This window comes from Narcine bancroftii, chromosome 2 (assembly GCF_036971445.1).
Source record: "Narcine bancroftii isolate sNarBan1 chromosome 2, sNarBan1.hap1, whole genome shotgun sequence".
NCBI classification, from domain to species: domain Eukaryota; kingdom Metazoa; phylum Chordata; class Chondrichthyes; order Torpediniformes; family Narcinidae; genus Narcine; species Narcine bancroftii.
In genome coordinates, this window is record NC_091470.1 from 361,024,927 (window position 1) to 361,038,259 (window position 13,333).

The 13,333-nt window shown below is 39.0% G+C and overlaps 1 protein-coding gene across 8 annotated transcripts in view; it reads left to right on the forward strand.

Annotated features, from left to right (window-relative positions):
- Positions 1-13,333, forward strand: part of LOC138755813 (tyrosine-protein phosphatase non-receptor type 2-like) — a 131,762-nt gene that overhangs the window by 57,240 nt on the left and 61,189 nt on the right. For 7 of the 8 annotated variants that reach the window (XM_069922475.1, XM_069922476.1, XM_069922474.1 and 4 more), the window contains one exon: positions 9,707-9,807. The exons of the other annotated variant lie outside the window; for it this stretch is intronic. In XM_069922475.1, the coding sequence (XP_069778576.1) occupies positions 9,707-9,807 (101 nt within the window). The remainder of the gene's footprint in view (positions 1-9,706; positions 9,808-13,333) is intronic. 8 annotated transcript variants of the gene reach the window in all.

Sequence of the window (13,333 nt, forward strand, 5' to 3'; positions counted from 1 at the left end):
CAATTACAGCACGGAAATAGGCCATTAGGCCCTTCTAGTCCGCACCGAACCAAACACCCCTTTCTAATCCCACCTCCCTGCACAATTCTCGGGGAAGGATAGCCCGTGACCCATCTCCCCATTTGCTCCTCTCCCTCCAAGGCAGGGGTGGCAGGGCAGCGGGGTCCGGCGGGAGCTGGCAGGGGGGGCGGCTGGTTGGGCTGTTCTCTGCGGCTCAAAACATGGCAGAGCAATGGCCATCTTCCCGACCCATAAACCCCCACGCAGATGGAACTATTCTGGGAACCATAGGGCGGTTCCAGCTGCCTGGGAGATTATGGGTCGGGAAGACGGCTATTGCTCTGCCGCGTATTTATGACGGTTGGCGCTACGGCACCAGTCATCCCACCTCCATCAGCTCTGGGTATCATTGGGATGCAGGAGCTGCTTTCTGAAAGTTAAGTTCTTAGTTTTCCATCCGCTCCTATAGCTGACCTCAAGGCAGAGGTCTGACAAGAAATGGCCTTATAACTTAAGCACTGTGCTTCTAGAACAACTTTAGAATTATTGGTCCTATTAGTGAATGTCAGCAGTATTAGGGGGCATTTATCCAAGATTATTTTTTTAAAGTTTATATGTTCTAATGTTTCTAAGCTAAATTATGTTTTTACTAAGGCTAAGATTTTTACATCTGCATGGATGTGAGAAATGTTAAAAGTGCCTTCTTTGCTATTTAAATTCTGGTACTGGCTGCTTCCTGACCAACTTGGAATGGAATTGGAAACTCCTCAGCCACTGTCTCCGCCTTGGAATAAAGATCACACCAGTTTTAGTCATGTGAACAGAGTATGCCACCCACTCAATTGTCAATTCCTTCCCTGATGTGCACCAAAAGACAAGCTTGACAGTCATCCAAAAAGACTAAGTTGATCAACAATCTCAAGTTGCTGGAGAATACTGTTCCCTTACAGTTAATATTCATGATAAAATCCTGATTAATATTGAATACTTCAGATGTGGCAGGAACAACCTCCCAATAAAGGAAGACCTCAAAGTCAGCAGGAGTAAAACACAAAATCACTGGCTTCAATACATTTGCAGAGCCTTTAGCTATCAGCATAAATATGATTGAAGACCGATTTTAAATTGGGCTCCAAGCTTTTAGTCTTATCAAATCATCGAGATGCCTTCCCAACTTTGTACTGGAGTTGTGAATTCGCACAGTTGTTACCACAAGACTTGTGACGATGATAACTGGAGTTATTTTGCAAAATCCAAATCTTCTTAAAGCTTGGGTTAACAAATTCGTGCACCCTCAAGCCATTTTTGGCATTGAGAGGCAGATCAAACTCAACTAGTTCCACTGTGAAGACCATTTAGAGAAAATTAAATAAAATTAGATTTACAACAAAAGATGTAAATGACAATTCAAACTTTTAGAGGCTTGGAATGTACTTTTTAGAAGAGACTGTGATTTTTTTCAAAATAATGTAAAGTACATTGAAGAAATAGTTTTTTTTTTTGAGTTTTTACCTTTAGAAGAAAATAAATTTGTCCCAAATTGAGAATGCATTCTCCGACTAACATGGTTAGTTGCAAGTGTTACAATCCGGTAATAAAGAACAAAGAACCCTGATTTCGACTCAGTCTGGTGTTTGTCTCACTCATTCATGAACAAAGCAGACCTAACAACCATGAGGGACCTTGTTAAATGCAATACCAAGTCCATGTACCCTAATTGACAACTTTGTCACTGCCTAAAGAAACATCTCTAATAAGATTTGTAAGTTATGAACTGACCGACGCAAAGCCACGCTCACTGTTCCTCATCAAGCCCTGTCTTTACCAATGTGTTTCAATCCTATCCGGAAGTATTGTCTCCAACATTTTTCTTATAACTCATGTGAGGCTCACCAGTCTATAATTTTCTGGACTTTCCCCATTTCCATTTTTGAATGAAGGATCAACGTTGGCTACTCTTCAGTCCTCCAGCACCTTGCCTGTTGCTAGTGAGGATACATCAAGGCCCCAGCAATCTCCTCTCTTGCCTCTTTCAATAACCCCATCAGTCCCTGGAGACATCCGCTGGTTACATTCTCCACCCTATCACTATCCTGTCATTTTCCTTGGTAAATACTGATGCAAAGTACTGTAGTAGTACTTCATCTCCTTTGTCCTGGAGCATTCCTAGCCTTTCCCTAATTATCCTCTTGTTTTTAATGCAAGTGTAAAATTTATTTTTTTTTAAATTGAGAGAGCACTTCTGGGTCATGAGCCTGTGCTGCCCCAAATACACACATGTGACTAAAGCTATGGAATGGGGAAGGAAACTGGAGTGCCTGGAGGAACCCCCCTCCCATCGGGGGCAATGTCCAAACTTCTTACAGATACTCAGCTTCCTGGCACTGTAATGGCACTGCACCACCCAACCACCCATGCTGCCTGAAGTGAAAGAATAAGTATCATGTAAATGAATTTTCTCCTTTCTGGTGACAAACAAGTTGATGCACTTTAATAATATTTAAGAGTATTTAAAAAATTTTTAGACATAGAGCATGGTTACGGGCCTTTTCGGCCCACAAGTCCATGGTACGCTTTGAATGTTGGGAGGAAACCAGATCCCCCAGGAAAACCCATGCAGACATGGGGAGAACGTACAAACTCCTTACAGACAGCACTGGATTCAAACCCCAGTCCCGATTGCTGGTGTTGTAAAGGCTTTGCGCTAATCGCTACCCAACAATGCTGAAGAAACTCAGCACATCGCGTGTGCGTGTGGCCAACGTTTTTTCCATACCTTGATGAAGGGCTCAAGCCCAATTCATTGGTTATATATCTATCTTTGCTATATCAAGTAGACTGTTTGATCTGCTGAGTTTGTCCAGCATTGTGTTTTTACTTTAACCACGGTGTCTGCAGACTTTCTTGTTTAACTTATTATTTAAGAGTACTTTAGGGTGTTGTTAATGAAATAAGGAAATTTTGTCCTTTGCCATGATCATGGAGTTGTAGATAATTAAGGAACTAAATGGAATCGGTGTAGGTGGGTAATGGGTAAAACCTGATTCCTTTGACTTTATTATCACTGAAATAGTGAAACTGTTGTTACGGTGGCAGGACTTTCCACAGTGACTCACAATAGTTAAATAAAAACAGAATTGAAAGTAATGGCAATTTTACTTTTAATAAAATGGAGCTGTAGAGTCCTGCAGGTTCTTCACCCCACCTTGTCCATGCTGACCATGAGGTATCCATCCAAACACTTACCAACACTTGCTCTGCAACTTCTGTACTTTGGTGATTCAGGTGCCCATCGAGATGCTTCTTTAAAATTATGGCAGCCTAGGTCATCATTATCCATAGTGCACAGCTAACTGGATGGGGGGGGGAAATATTTTCCTTTTATACCCTTTAAGCCTTTACTCTTTTGGTTACAGATATATCTGCTATGGGGCAAAGTTTACTATTTACCTTATTTATTTATACGCTTCATAATTTTGTACACCTTAATCATGTCACTCCTCACCTTCCTCATGTTTCGAGAAAACAAATCCTGCTAATCCAATTTCTCCTCAAGACTGAAAAGGTCCATTCCAGGCAACATCCTTGTGAATTTTCTTTGTACCCACTTCAGAGCAATCATGTCCTTTCTATTCTGTGGTGACCTAAGCTGCGTGCACACTGTTCCAGAGGTGGCCTTGCGCATGTTTTGGAAACCTATTTTGTAACTTCCTACCTTACTTGCAAGGAATGGTACAGCACAAGTACAGACCCATTTCCATCTTTACAGACTATTTTCTTCGATCATTATGAACATCTTCATTTAACCATTGGACTCTTTTTTTTTGTTGGGTCCAAAATCGTTTATTCATTTCATTTATTTTACAAAAATTATAAATTAAAATACATTAGAAATAGTCATTATTTATGCAACTGGACATTTTACAACACAAATTTTGTTTTAGAAAGATGAGCATCACACAGATTTACCATTATAGAAAACATTAATGACAAGGTCACAAAAATTGGTCAGATATGGCTATGACAGGTAAATCGATCGTGATTGACCATATTACCCAAAGAAATCTAGATCAGATATGAGAAAGATGCACAATAAATACAATAATGGAAATGATTTGATATAAAGGACTTAAATCAATCTGCAGAAACTATATTTGGAGCTTGGAAGTCAAGCACCACAAAGGCAAAAGTAGAAGAGCTGCTTCTTCCCAGCACCATAGTATGGGTTTAATCCTGACCTTGACTGTTGTCTGTGGCATTTGCAGATTCTCCCTATGCGTTTCTTCCAGGTGCTCTGGTTTCCTCCCACATTTCAAAGATGTGCTTGCTACTTGGGTTAGGTTAATTGGCCACTAAATTGTCCCCTGTGAGTGGCAGAATCTTGGTGGTTTGGGGGGGCGTGAAAGGAAAGAGAGTAGTTGAGAATTTAAAACCAAGAATGGGGATTAACGTAGAATTAATGTCGATGGTTATTGATGGCATTTTCATGCATTCTGACTGTGAGAAAGGAAACAAAGGCTTCCAAGTGGTCTTGTTAATGGGGAGAAGGTGATCAAAGGTGGTAATGAGCCGCTCTGGTAAACATGACTAATAGTAAATCTTCACATTGGTAGGATGAAACCAAATCAGGAATAATACTGAAGAGGAAAATATCGCAATGTGTTTAGGATGACCTTTGGACCACTATCTTAAACAGCTGGCTGGAAAAAAACAGGTTACGCTAATAAGTATCATGCATTCCCCTTCTATGATAAGCTTTGCAAACTGAGTTTGGAGAGTTTCTTGTAAGCTTGATGGCTGATGAGAAATGGCTAATATTTCAATAATGATTGCAAGAACTTCAGTAGTTGCACATTCTTGACTGATTACATTGAATGTAAAGCAGAACAGGCCCATTGCCCCACATGTTTGCAATGAATAGGATACCCAAATTAAACTAAAATTCTATTACTTGCACATGATGCCTATCCCGCTATTTCCTGCATGTATGCAATTTGTCTTATCTTGATGCCTTTTAAATGTAACTATTGTATTTGCTTCCATTATTATCTTAGGCAGCTTCTGTATTTAATAAACATTCCTACACATCTCTTGACTCTTTCTCCATTCTCCCTCACTTTAAATGCACTTTATCTAGTATGTGGCAATTTTTACCTTGAGAGAAAAAGATTGTCTACCCTATCAGTGCCTCATCATTTCATGCACTTCTATCAGGACTCTCTTCTGCTTCTGATATGCCAGAATAAACAATTTAAGTTTGTCCCACCTCTCTTTATAGCTCACACCAACTAATCCAGGCGGCAACCTAATAAACCTCATGTGCACCTTTTCGAAAGCCTCCACATCCTTTCAGTAATGCTTCATGTGCGGCCTAACCAGAATTTGCTTGGCTGCAAAATAAATTCCTTTACTCTTGTACTGATGCAGATGAAAAAAATAGCTATGAAGGGACCTAAGGTATGGCGAACTAACAAAGGAAGCTTCGTCTGTGATCCAGAGAGGAGTCATGAGATTTCCTACGGAATGGCAAATCCTGAGGATTGTGAGTGGTTTAGATTTTGGCATAAAATAATTTGGAGAACAAACCCAGAGAGCATAAAATTAGACTGCAGAAAGCTGTGGTTAGACAAGGGGAGAATTCATCATGGGGAACAGAGAAATGCCAGACTAACCTAACAAACACTTTGGTTCTGTCTTCAGAGAAGGGGACACGAGTAACCTTCCAAAAAACATTAGATTCATGGTTCCCTAACAGAGGAGGAATTATAAGAAATTAGCATTAGTTGGTTTAAAAAAAACAGTCCTGGCGAAATGATGGCATTGAAAATGCCTGATAATTTGCATTCTGGCATACTGAAAAAAAAAACCTTGGAAATAGTTATTGCATTTATAATTATTCCCACCATTCTATAGTTATTAGATTAGATCCTGGGTATTGGTGGGTTGCAAATATATTTTTTTATTTTAAAAAAAGAAAGAGAATGATGCATTTGAACTGGCTCATATGTTTGCCATATCTCAACGGGGAAGGTGTGGAGCATAAGGAATTGCAGGTTCACTTCAGAGGTCAAGAATTTAGAACTGAGATGAGGGAATTTTTTTTCTCTTGTTTGCTGGTGAACCTGTGGAATTTCTTCCCACAAGAGTGCATACAGACCAATTTTCTAAATATTTTTAATCAAAAAGATGGATACATTTTGAGATACAAAAAACATCGAAGTCAGGAGGAAAAGGAGAAATATGGTATTGAAAGAATCTTTATCTTATTGAATGGCAGTGCAGACTTAAAGGGCCAAATGCCCTAATGCTGTACTTATTTTCTACATTTTCAATCTGTAATCTGCACAATATCCACAATGAGTATAGCCACAGGATGTGGCGATAAAATGTTAATCCTTTGGCCAACAATTTAAAAGAAACTAAAGAAATTATTCTAGTTCATGAAGGTTCTGTTCCAGCAGTAAAATAGTTAAGCAGCTGTGTTCATGTCAAGGTTGCATCAGGAAATATTCATAATATTACATTAGTTCGTTTTTTTTTCTGAAGCGGTGATGTCATCTTTCCGAGAACACCACAGCTTCGATTTACCAGAAAGTGTCGAACTTTTCCTGTTGACATCTGCAATATAACCTTTGTAAACATGATTAGGAACATTTTATTGGCCTCTTTAGGATGTTTTTTTTTTAAAAAGCTTTTTTTAGGAAACTGGATTATTTGGAAATAAAAACCTTGTACAGTAAAACAGTCTTAATAATTCAGTAATGTGCATTTAGTCAGTCATAAAACTTGAAAGATTCCATTTGAAGTCTTTGTTTCATGAATGTGTTCAAAAATCTATTTGGAATGAATAAACATTCTTTTATGGGGAAGAAGCTAAACATTCTAGATCACATGATTTCATTGAGAAACTGGTAAAGAAATATTTATTTGATGTGTGGGCAGAAAAATATTTTTGTCTTGAAAAAACACACAAATGCTAGAGAAATTCAGCAGGTCAAACAGTGTCTTTATGTAGCAAAGGGGAAGATCTATCACCAATGTTTTTGGGCTTGAGCCCTTCATCAAGGTGAATCTTCCCCTTTGCTACATAAAGGCATTGTTTGATCTGCTGAGTTTCTCCAACATTTGTGTGTTTTTTCACTTAACCACAGTGTCAACAGAATCCTGTGTTTTACCCAATATTTCTTCTTGCTCTTTTACACTGAACCATCATTTTTAGACATTGGGAGACTGTTTGAACTTCTCTCTTTTTAATTTTAGCTTGTGTTTAAAGTACCGTCGCGCAGTATAATATAGATGTACAGTATTATAAATTGTGTTAATTGGGTTTGTGAGATTATGATGTCAACTTGTGGACTCCCATATGTAAATGTCATTCACGATCTGTTCAGATTACATGGAACAAACATATTAAACATTTTGTGATGTTCGTCAATTTTTTTCTGTTTTTACTCTGGAATTGCACATTTTGACTTTGGGACTTGACTGTATACAGTCTATTTTGTATTTAGGTTGTGTGTGTCGACAGAACCAGATGTCCAGAGCAGGAAGGTTAGCTTTTAAAGTTTTGTAATGTGTTTTGGAACCATCGAACATTTACAGCACTGAAGCAGGCCCTTCTAGACTGTGCTGAACCTTTTTTGTTTTAAACTTGCCCCACTGACCTGCACCCAGCCCATAGCCTTCCATACCTCTCCCATCCATGTAACTGTCCAAATTCCTCTTAAATATTAAAATTGAGCCTGCATTCAGCACTTCATCTTGCAGCTGGTTCCACACTCCAACCACTCTCTGTGATAGTACAGGTCTATCACCAATGTACATAGTGTATATAGTTTCTGTACCTAGACTGTGCTTACAGCGATTGGCTGAGAGCTAAGCCACTCCTATTGTCTGGGCCTTAAAGGGTTGTGTCCCTAGCCAGGTCGGATCATTCCGGACTGGTCGGCCACCTGTGAAGAGCTCCTGTCGTTTGCTAATAAAAGCCTTGGTTTGGATCAACAAGTCTTTGGTTCTTTCGACGAGCTCTACACTCTCTGTGAAGAAGTTCCCCCTCATGTTCCCCCTAAACCTTTCCTCTTTCACCCTTAACCCATGCCCTCTGGTTTGAAAATTATGCAATTGCAATACCAAAACATGTCTATTAGTGCAAAAGAATTGTTGATAACACATGCAACTTACAAGTTCAGCTCCATTCATGGACTTCAATATTGTTCATTAGAAATCTGTACGGTTTTCTTATTGTCTCAAATGATAATTCGCACGAATACGGTATTGTTAGAGGCGCTGCTTTCTCGATGAGTTAGATTTATTTAACTAATAAATTTATGCCACCAAAAACAGGTCAACTACCATTTTGTATTCCCTTCTATTTCTTGATTTTGCTGAAAATGTCAAGCAGTTAACTGAACCTCTGAGTACATAAACATGAAAGATTGAAGATGCTTAATCTGGGGCAAAAACAATCTGTCTTGATGAAGGGTTCCAGCTTTGGATGTTGACCATTTGTTTTCTCCCATAATGCTGCTCGACCTGCTGAGTTCCTGCAGCAGATTCCATTTATAACAAAACTTATGAAATAGTTTAATACAGTTGAAGTTACCTGGCTAACAGTGCGGTAATTTAACAGTTTTCTGATAATAAAGGAAAATTTTATAGTATGATTGACTTTCTCCAATGGATGATAGAAACTGCAAATATGAAGCAATTTGTATTCAAAATTAGTAATAATCAAGTTGACAACCTATTTGGGGGTCAGAAGTATTACTTGGAGATGGATTTTGAGGCCACGTTCCTGCTGCAGGAGATCAAATAAAATTAGAGATAAAGGACACCTGGTTTCAGATTGTGGCTCATCACTAGTTGATGAGGGAGTTGAGGATATTAGAGATAAAGAACACCTGGTTTCAGATTGTGGCTCATCACTAGTTGATGAGGGAGTTGAGGATATTAGAGATAAAGGATGCCTGGTTTCAGATTGTGGCTCATCACTAGTTGATAATGAAACATTCTTGGACCTGGTATTAATTGGATTGCTTGTCTTTTAATGTCTAAGTTGGATCTTGCAATGTACATCACATTATAATGTATCAACTTAGGTTTCTACTGGATGTGTAACTCATCTGCAGTTACTCACCTTTCCACTGTGAGTGCAGCCAGAGAATGCATTAAATTTTGTTCCCTCTATTTTAGTATGACTTGGAGAATGAGAGGTATTCACTTAGCTTCTGGACCTTACTGAAAATCTTGGGAAACCTAATTTCATGTTGCCACTCACTAGCCTGATATCACTATAAAGTGGAACATGTCTGTGATAATTAGCGAAGGGTCAGGAATGGGGTGATGGCTACTCAGTCTGCCTGGAATAAATTATAACTTTAATTCATGTTCAATTTCCAGTGCCCTATTCTTGTTGAATTAATATGAGAGTTCTTTTAGGCTATTTGCTTTTAGAACCATGCAGTACTAAAGCCAGTACATTCTGTACAAAACTATTCATTTGAGATTGCTCATTCTATCTTGTTTAACTCATTGGCTGCCTGTTGAAGACATTTTCACATCATCAGTTGATCCACATTCCAGTTGAGATCCAATGACCAGTTCTAAGTTTTAAAAATATCTGTATAATTAAATATTCAGTATAAAATAATACAGTCCATTATTTTGGTTTGACGCCTGTTCATTATTTTTTACTTTTTATTTGTAGTTGACCACAGCCGTGTTAAGCTTCAGAGAGCAGATAATGATTATATCAATGCAAGTCTAATTATCATGGAAGAGGCGCAGCGAAACTACATTTTAACCCAGGTAGGTAGATACAGAATAAGTCGCAAAGAGGGACTTGTCTGGTGTGGATGAAAGCATTGAAATTTCTACCATAGGGCTATGGTGTATAAAAAAAAAAAAAAAAAAAAAAGTGGATGTTCAATTTATTTATCCTCTATCCTCAAATGAGCAGGCAAAAAATATTTTGTTAAACTGCACATCTTCATGCCTGATTTTGGGAGAAAGCAAATTATTTTCTTCTCTTGATGCTGATGAATGAGATTGGCTTCACTTTTCAGGCATCACAAACTAACTTTTCCTGAATTTTGCTCACTTTTCATGTGCTTGAGGCTTTTGTATCAATTATGACAAATTGAAGGGCTATTTTTTTTCCATTTGATAGAGGCTATCTTGCCATTTTTTTGAGTTTTTCATTGTGCTTCTGGTTTTAATTTGGAATGCCTAATTTGATTTTGTTTATTTTTAAAGCAGTTAAATCATGTTGGCAAGGCCACCCTTAAAGTGGTGGTGAGCAACCTTGAGCCGCTGCTTTGCATACAATACGAAACTAGTTAGAAAGGGCAGATGCAGTTTGTTGTGGATTATTGTGATGTGATGCATTTTTTGTAGGAAGAACGAGAAGCAAAATAAAATGGCAATGCTGTTCTAAAAGGGCTGTAGGAGTATAGGGAGCTGGAGGTATAGATTATATCAATACAATGGTACATAGCATGGAAACAGGCCACTTGGCCCAAATTGTCCATGTAAGTCATTCATGCTTCACTCAAGCCTCCTTAATTATCTGTTTATCAGAAGTGTATGTGTAAATAATTGGAAGCAGCAGGGCAGATTGAGGAAACTGTTTATTAGATGGAGATAAATCCTAAAATTACTCGTTGAGCTTTTATCAACAAATTTTGGTTTCTATTTTCTGAGGAAGGAGGTGAAACTATTAGGGAGGATCCAGTTAAAATTCATGAGAATGGTTCCTGGGAAGAGATTTTGCAATTAGAATGACAGAGTTGAGAGTCAGAGAACTGTTTTCATTGGAAATGAGATAGAAGTTATATAGTCATGGAAAGTGGCCTTTCAGGTCTTCTTGTCTGTGCTGACTAAGTTTCCCATCTGAGTCAGAAAAATTTACCTGTGTTCGACTGATGTCACTCTTAACCCCTAATCATGTATTTGTCCAAATGTCTTTTTCAATGTTGTGTACCAGCTTCTACTTCCTCTGGCAGCTTGTTCCATATACCCATAATGTTGAAAGAATTGATCCTCTTTAAATCTCTTTTCTCCACCCCACCTTAAAACCTATGTCTTCTAGACTCCTACTCTGGGTTAAAAAATGATTATTCACCCTATCTATGCCTTCTGATTTATATTTTGTAGTTCTGCTCTAATATTGTATTACCTCAATGTGTTGTATCTATGGATTTTAATAAGGCCTTCAATAAGATCCCGCATGGTAGGCTGTTCTGGAAGTTTAGATTGTCTAGGATCCAAGGAGAGATAGCAGAATTGATTTCACGGAAGAAAGTAGAGGTGATGATGGAAGATTGTTTGGTGCTTGGTCCATTGCTGTGAGTCATCTACAGCAATGATTTGGATGCAACTGTATGTGGTGTGATTAGCAAGTTTGAGGATGCCATTAAAGTGTCTGGTATTGTAGATAGTGTCGACGGTTGCCAAAAATAGCACCAGAGAAATGGGGTTTTGCATCTTAGGAGGTCTAACATGTATAGAACCCACACCGTAAATGGTAGGGATCTAGGAGTGCAGGTACATGGTACCTTGAAAGTGGTACCACAGGTAGATGGGGGTAGTCAAAAGGGCTTTCAGTATATTGGCCTTTATCGGTTAGAGTATTGAGTATAGAAGTTGGAAGGTCATATTGCGGTTGCAAAGACGTTGGTGAGGCCCCATTTGGCGTGTTCAGTTTTGGTCACTGTGCTGCAGGACAGATGTTGTCCAGCTGGAGAAGGTGCAGAGAAGATTTATGAGGATGTTGACTGGACAGGGGGTTGGAACTATAGGGAGAGGTTGAGCAGGTTGGGGCTTTACTCCTGGGAGTGCAGGAGGATGAGGGGTGTTCTCTTTGAGGAATGCAAAATCATGAGAGGAGTGACTTGGGTGAATCCAGAGAGTCTTTTGCCAAGAGTTGGGGATTTGGTAACCAGAGGACACAAGTTTAAGGTGAGGGGGGAGAGATTTAACAGGAAATTGAGGGGTAACTTTTTTTGCATAGAGGATAGTGAAGGTATGGAATGGGCAGCTGGAGGGAGGTTGGGTGAGGCAAGTACCATTGCAATGTTTGCGAAAAGTTTAAATGAATACAGGAATGGCATAGGATTGGAGACAGACGGACCAAATGCAGGCAGGCGGAACGTGTGTGGGTTGAACATTTTGGTCGGTGTGGGCAAGGTGTGCTGAAGGGCATGTTTCCACGCTGTATGAATTTGTGACTCCATAAGATCCCTCCCCACAACTGCATATCCTTCAAGGGAAAAATAATTATCCAAGCCTTTTTAATATCTCCGTGAATCTTTTGTACATCCTTTCCAGTGTACCAATCAAGTGGGTGTTGTTTTTTTTGTACTGAATGCTTTTGAGTTGCTTAAGTGCTATTGGAGTGTATGGCTTTCATGCTCTAAACTTCACTTTATAGATGATGGAAATACTTTGAACAAGAGGTGAATAATTCATTTTAATATACCCAGCCTCTAACCTTCATAGAGGTTGAGTTGTCTAGTTGGCAATGGTTATTTCCGCACTTTGAATACAACTGTCAGTCGTTGTTGAGTTCTTAGATGCATGCAGACAAAGACTGTTTCACTTGAGTTGGAAATGGAACTGAACATTGTGTAATCATAAGTGAAAATCCTCCATGTAACTGTTGAAAGATGGACTGTGGATGAAGCAGCTGAAATTGGTTGGCTCAAGCTCACTGCCCTGAGAAACTCCTGCAGCGATGATAATGAACTGGAACACCTCAGCTCTGGAATTCAGCTCCTTTGAACTCAGGTTGTAATGGTGTTTTATGGATGAGTAGCTTTCTGGTGAAACATAAACTAAGCATCAGGGAATAAGATGCTTGCAATACAAGAACTGCTTTGATCATACCTTACATCACTTTGATGCTTCATTGGACATTAATTAGCTAGATTGGATTTGTTCTACACCTTGTTGACATTTTTTGTAATTGTTCTGTGTGTATGCCCATTTTCAAATTGTGGATTAATCTGGCTAGAGGTGTGACTGCTTCTGGTGTAGATATATTCAGTGTTATGTGGTTCATTTTGCAGGGAAGAAACTGACTTTAAGCCTATTGGTGTGTCTTAAGCCTTCTTCCCAATGGGAGGAGGGAGAATATAAGAACATGGAGCAGGTCATTTGAGCTTGCTCCACCATTCAATAAGATCTTGGTTGAGAGGCTCATCTCCAGCTACCTGTCTTTTCCCCAAATCCCTTAATTCCCTACTATGCAAACATCTATCCAATCTTGTCTTAAATGTGTTTACTGAGGTAGCCTCCACTGCTTCCATGGGCAGCGAATTCCATAGATCCACCA